This window comes from Uranotaenia lowii, chromosome 1, assembly GCF_029784155.1.
Source record: "Uranotaenia lowii strain MFRU-FL chromosome 1, ASM2978415v1, whole genome shotgun sequence".
NCBI classification, from domain to species: domain Eukaryota; kingdom Metazoa; phylum Arthropoda; class Insecta; order Diptera; family Culicidae; genus Uranotaenia; species Uranotaenia lowii.
Genome location: NC_073691.1, coordinates 32145483 through 32152331, shown reverse-complemented (window position 1 = coordinate 32152331; position 6849 = coordinate 32145483). Strand labels below are relative to the sequence as shown.

At 41.4% G+C, this 6849-nt stretch overlaps 2 protein-coding genes across 2 annotated transcripts; one reads left to right on the top strand and one right to left on the bottom strand.

Moving 5' to 3' along the window:
* Nucleotides 1–887: 887 nt before the first annotated feature.
* LOC129740290 (trypsin-3-like) lies at nt 888–2036 on the bottom strand. Its single transcript, XM_055731900.1, has 2 exons — nt 1968–2036; nt 888–1908 (listed from the first exon to the last, which is right to left on the bottom strand). The coding sequence occupies exons 1-2, from the start codon at nt 2008–2010 to the stop codon at nt 1112–1114; spliced, it is 840 nt and encodes a 279-aa protein (XP_055587875.1). The 5' UTR covers nt 2011–2036; the 3' UTR covers nt 888–1111.
* A 185-nt stretch (nt 2037–2221) lies between these two features.
* Nucleotides 2222–3284, top strand: LOC129740486 (trypsin-like). Its single transcript, XM_055732168.1, has 2 exons — nt 2222–2320; nt 2374–3284. The coding sequence occupies exons 1-2, from the start codon at nt 2290–2292 to the stop codon at nt 3183–3185; spliced, it is 843 nt and encodes a 280-aa protein (XP_055588143.1). The 5' UTR covers nt 2222–2289; the 3' UTR covers nt 3186–3284.
* Nucleotides 3285–6849: the final 3565 nt, after the last annotated feature.

The window sequence follows — 6849 nt, the reverse complement described above, 5'->3', positions numbered from 1 at the left end:
TTTGAACACGTCAGTCCTATCTTATCTAATTTAAAGAAAAGGCTCTTGATCAGTTCATGTGTCGGATCAGATTTTTTTATCTTCTTTTTCAGTTAAGTACATTTTTACATGATCAACAAAATGTTTCCGATCTACCTATGTAGACAGCTTATTCATATTTCTGTTATCAATATGATTCGAAAATAACCTTGGGTCTAAAAATTGTATGTAAGTTCTTTTAATTCAGTGTTTTTTTTTTCAACTGTCCGCAAAGTGTCATACCATTATTTCAACTAAATTTATATTTTTATTTCCACGTGCTGTGTAAGATTAAGCAAGAAAAGCACATCTAGGTTGCATATCGTCCCCACGTGCATAAGAAATATAGGTACATACTTGGTTGAGAAACAGGCGCCTAATTGTTCAATATTTCCAGTGATCAACGAACAGCTTTGGTTACTATCCACTTGCGACGACATTTGCTTGACCATAGAGACGAAAAACAAACCCCTCAAAGAAAAGAAAATCTCTAAAAATGGATGCCATGACTTTTCAATTTCAGATTTTGGCAAAAATAATGTATATGTTTTATTCGATCGGCAAAATGTCAATCTTGATCACATCTAGGCGTCATTCATAACCATGTGCTGTACAAATGAGCTAGGAATCAAGTAGAAAAAAAAACACATCAAGGCGTCATATCGCCATCCCTTGCATTGAAAATATGCTTGGTTGAAAAATACGCGCCAAAATATTCCCACTGATCAGTATGCTATGCCATGGTTACTATCCTTTTGCGACGTTGGCTCGCGACGCCTCGACCTTGGAGACGAAAAACAAACCGCCCAAAGGAAGAAAAAATCTCGAGAAAATGGATGTCATGACTTTATTTTGTTCCGAAAAACTACAAACTTTGTATGGAAGCCCCCACTCCCTTAAATCGGACGGAGTTTTGACTATTACAGAAACCATCCCCGGCCCCAAAAACCCTCAGATGCCAAGTTTCACGATGATCGGTTCAGTAGTTTCCGAGTCTATAGGTAACAGACAGACAGACAAACATTCATTTTTATATATATAGATTTAAATCGATCTTCAAAGTTAATCAAATTACAGTTGAATGCAATATCACTCAGTTCGTTGGCATCGGAGGGCTCCAACCGGGTGGTGGATTATCGGTTCGGTCAAATTGCAAATCGATCCACTCCCGATACTGCCTCACATCCATATAGACTCCCGGTTGATTGGCCGTTCCACAGGCCAACCCAAAGACCAGCACCCCGGTCAGCTGATCATTGCAGAACAGCCCGCCTCCGATATTCCCATGACAGACGGTATTCGGATTGGTCGTGATCGAACCGGCACAGAACATCGTCGGCAGGACCCGATTTCCGTGAACATTTGGCGCGTTACACTGCTCTGTCGGAAGAATTGGAACGTTTATGAAATGTTGCCTTGGAAAAAGAACATTGGGAGCAGTATTGGACAGGGCACCCCAGCCAGCGTACTGGCACATGGTGTTATCGGATAGAAGCCGTCTGTTGATGGACGCTGGTTCGATGGTGTTGTGGAACTCCGGAAGCGGGGTGTGCAGACGCATTACGGCTAGATCGTTGTTTCCGGTTAGTAGGTTGTAATTTGGGTGAACGAAGATATGGGTGACGTTCCGAACTTCACGACGTATCGATGGGGATACCAAGTTCACGTCTCCCGCAATGACTCGTAACCAGAACGGATTAACTAGTGTGAAGGATACCGGGTGCATCACGCAATAACCGGTGGTCAAGACATGCTGCCGATTTAGAATTGTCCCACCGCAGTGAAGATTGTAGGGTGAGTCGATGCTAACGACGTATGGGAACTGACCGGGAAAGGTTTCAGCTCCACCAGCTACCCTCGAGGATGGGACATCTTCTTTGGATGCGACGACTGTTAAGTAGATGCGTTAATTTTGTTGTAACTGAATTCATATCACCGAAAGTACCTACCTCCAAAAACGAAAAGTATCAAAATTACTAACGATTTCACCATGTTAGGGACCGTTCCTTCAGAACTATCAGCAAATACTGGATAAGACAGCTCATCGCATAAGGCAAGTACCGTCAGAAAAAGTCCCGAGCTCATCAATCACCGTGAACTTTGCTTCCCAGAATTTGCAAAATTTAGAGATTCGCGATAATTGTAATTAACGTGATAGCGTAATTAGAATTTCCCCTGATAATTCTCTGTCCGAAGCGAATATATTCATTGATAAATTTGGTTCGCAACAGTTGCGTCCGTTGATGAGCTAGTAATTTCGGATCCAGCGCCATGAAGAGTACCGGCACAATTTTTCTTCTTGGTAAGCCGTCCTATTTCATTCGAAGAAACTTTGTCAAAATCACCTATTTTCAGCTCTAGCCGTGGTCAACGGTTTCCGGTTGAGTTCCAACAACCTCGACCTAAACTCAACACAACCTTTCATAACCGGAGGAACCAATGCCGTCCTGGGTCAGTTCCCCTCGGTTGTGGCCATCTCAATACCAGGTCCCATCTCCAATGCCTTCTGTGGCGGGGTGATCTTGAATGCCAACCACATCCTGACAGCTGCAAGATGCGTTCTAACCGAGCAAAACACGCTCCCGTATCCCTATCAGGTGACCGTCTTTGCCGGTGATCTTCAGATCAACTTCAATGGTCCCAGAACCACCATATCTGCCGTCTACGTACATCCCCATTACAACCCGTTCAAGTTCGACCACAATCTGGCGGTTCTCCGAACTACTACCGACCTAGTTCCACCGGCAGTTCCAATCCCCAACCTAGATCACGCCCAACTCTATGAAGACATCGCCTTCGACGGTATGACCTGTTCCGTGGCCGGTTGGAGCGATAACGTAGCACAACCTCTCCAGCAGTTCATCACAGTACCAATCCTGAACCGGGACACCTGCAACGGACTGGAAGTTCATCTGGGTCGTATCTCGGAAACGATGATGTGTGCCGGAGCGACCAATCAGGGTCCCGGGGTTTGTAACACCAACGTAGGCACCGGGTTGTTCTGCGAGGGACGCCTAGCAGGCATTCTGTCGACTGGGTTGGGATGCGGTACAACTCTACATCCAGGCGTTTACATGCAGGTGCGGCACTATTTGCCCTGGATTCGGGAACAGTTCGATCGGCAGGACATTCCCGAGGGCGGAACGTCACCCATTCCAGTCTGGTAGGATTTGTAGGTTTGACTGAAACTCAAATTTAAAGAAGGTTTTATTTATGGCTCAGAACCCTGTTTTAATAAACTTACAACAACATCAACAAAGAAACAGTTTTATTTGCAAGAGAGTGATAAAAATAATAATGGTGACAAATAAAAACAAATTCACTCCCGGAATGCGAAATCAACTTCGATGAAATAGTCAAATCTAGGGTTATTGAAACGGTTGGCATTAGAGAACTTTCCATTGGCTCAGACATGTCAAATTCATTGAGGTTTGTTCTACCATCAACATAGCGTTTAGTAAGCTAGCAAATTTTAAAAATAGAAGCAAGTGATAGTTTGAAGCAAGTTTAAAATATACCGCCTCATCTTTGATCTATTTATATGCCAGAAGAGCCAAGGCAGCGGTGAAACATTCTCTCAAAGATCACCCCGAGTATACTCTCCCTCTCCAACAAACTTTTTCGGAATTTTTATACAGCTAAGTCATACCTTAGTTTGGTGTTTCTTTCAAAATTAAACAAAAAAAGTTGAAGTGGTTGTGCATAAGAAACGACCGAGAACGCAGAATTCAAGGGTGTCAACGATGAAATTGCCACACTATGAAATTGCTCTAAATTTTTAACCGTTGGGTAGAATTTGATAAAAATTTGGGTGGATTGAGTTCATAGTGCATTGTTTACATCATGGATACATTGGAAGTCCTGTGATCAAAACTCGCGGAAATGGAGTCGAAAGAACAGCTCGAGCGTGGTAAAATCTTGCGCATTCATCACGGATCTTTCGCAACGTTCGATCGCTAAAACGTTGGGAATCGCGATTTCCACAGTGTTGCGAGTGATTAAGTGGTTCGAGGAACGATTGACCACCGATCGGAAGCCCAGAAGTGAAGGAAAAAGTATTCCGTACAAAACCAAAAATCACAACCGCGTAGTTGGGGCCTTCAACCAAAACCCGAACGCCTTCATTCGGGATGTGGCTAAGAAGTTGCACCTAAGCCGATGTTTTGTCGAGAAGGACAAAACTACAAAAGGCCGATAATCGCGACGAGAAACAGAACAAGTGCACCTCAACATGCTGATGAAAGTTGAATGCTGCATCATGGACGACGAAACATATGTGAAGGCCGACTTCAAACAGAACCCCGCAACCTGTTTTTCACGGCCAAGGATAAGTTCAGCGTTCCGGAGCATGTCCGCACTCAGAAGATGTCCAAATTTGCGAAGAAATTCCTGGTTTGGCAAGCCATCTGCACGTGCGGGAAGCGGAGTGCACCTTTCGTGACCCAGAACACGATGAACAGACTGGTGTAGGTACATGAAAGAGTGCCTCCAGAAGCGGTGGTTACCTCTCCTAAAGACCCACAACGTCCCAACAATCTTGTGGCCGGATTTGGCCTCATGCCACTACTCCAAGGACGTGCTGAAGTGGCATGCGGACAATAAAGTCAATTTCGTGCCGAAAATGTTCAACCGTCCCAACACTCTGGAGCTCGTCCCATCGAGAAGTACTGGGAGATTATGAAGCAGCACCTTCTTAAACGACCTAAGGTAGTGAAGACAGTCAAGGAACTGAAGAAAGTATGGATCTACATGCAGAATCATATGGCTGGCGTTAAGGCCAAGGTGCGGGCATTTGCATATGGACTGTAAATAAACGGGAATAAAATGGTAAAATTAAGTTTATTAGTTAATTTTCAATTCCTGAATATTTGATGGCAATCGGATGATAACTCGAACTTTGCGAATCAATTTCGTGTTTGGCAATTTCATCGTGGACACTCTTCACGAAGCCTTTCTGGTATCGATGTGTTTTTCGTAGAAAACAAGCATACTCGAGTAAAGTTTTACGATTTTTTGTCCAGGAATTCAACCTCAAGCTAAGCCATTCTTTCATAAATTGTCGATTTAATACCTATTAATGATCTAAAGGGGCCGATAAAAATAGTTCGCAACTCTTTACAGCTGCATAACAAAAATCGAAATCAATATAAGTATAAGCAGATTGAAGGAAGATGTCGTCGAAATGTTTGCGCCCGGCAGATATGCAACGAATGCGATCAACACACAAACTTTGTATCAAACGCTTGAGGCGAGAAAAGCTTACAATGACTGCTTTGACGTGAATCAGATCCTATCGGCTTCCCTTCAATTTTGGCGTCGCCAACGATTTGCTCGAGAGAACAACAGCCTGATTATCTTGAAACTAAGAGATCTTCGTCTGAATGCTTGACTCAGTGCAAAAGGGAAAAGCTCTCTAAAAGTTTCTTCATTCCAACAAATATAAGTTGCTGAAAAAGGGCTAAACAAATAACGTGGGTAAAATTTTAATCAGCAATCTTGCTGAAAGAAGGCCTCCAAAATTCACTAAGAAGGGTGCTTTGAGCCCTTAATCATCTGGATTTGGAGAAATTACCCAGCTAAAATGTCACAGTCTGTCAAATTTCAAAGGTAGCAGGAATGGTTGAACAAAGAAAAATGATAGGTACATTAACTACTATTTAACTTCTCTAGTACTAAAAATGCACTAAAACTTTTTTAAAAGAGTTGAAACGCTGCAACAGCATTTTGGTTTGCCTTTATTCAGCCAGCAAGCTGAAACAGCAATTACGCTTTACCTCAGCTTTTGTTCAGCGAGTTGGCGTTTTCAATCAGCCAAAATGTTTGTTAAGATGCGTCTCATTGGAATCAGTATCATGTTTTCAATTACCTTTAAATCAATTCTGTACCAACACGTGAAAAGGATCTATCTCCAAAAGTAAACAAAAACCAATTTCAGTACCTCATGATAGGCCAACATTTGCACTACTTAACGGTAAAACCCTTTTCAGAAAATATTATTCCGTTACATTAAAAACTCAATTTGAGTAAAGGATCTATAAACATTCTAAAACCAGAACTGCCATCACATTGATATACACCCTTTACTCCGGATTTTTTTTTCGCTACTACTCCGCAAACAAACTCAAAATAATCAATTTGACTCTTTATTGAACATAAAAACATAGTTGCAAATGAATGCGAGCTTATAACTAAAGCTAAAAATAAGAAAATAGCAAAGGGTGTATAAACAGGTTAGACAAAATATTACGTGAGCAAGGTTCTATCTACGATAGCGCGTTGTTTTTTCATGAATATTGATATTCCTCTATTCTAACACATAGTTCTCTGCTATCTGCTTCTAAAAATCGTTTGTCTTGCATAAAAAGCAAAAATCTCAAGCGATTTTTAATTAGGGATTTATAATAGGTTTTATTTTATTCAAACGCACTTTTCTCGATACGCCATATATGGAAATTGGTCCTTTTTATGTGTTGGTAAAGATTAAACACTTAATTCAACATAAAAACATAGTTGCAAATGAACGCGAGCTTAAAACTGAAGCTAGGAATGAGAAAATAGCAAAGGGTGTATAAACAAGGGAGAAAAAATATTAAGTGAGCTAGGTTCTATCTACGATAACGCGTTGTTTTTTCATGAAAATTTATATCCCTCTATTCTAACATGTAGGGGATGCTTCTAAAATTCGTTTGTGTTTCATAAAAAGTAAAAATTTCAAGTGATTTTTAATTAGCGATTTAAAATAGGTTGTATTTTTTTCAAACGCGTTTTCCTCGATTCACCATATATGGAGATACATCCTTTTCACGTGTTGGTACAGAATTCTTTTTTGCT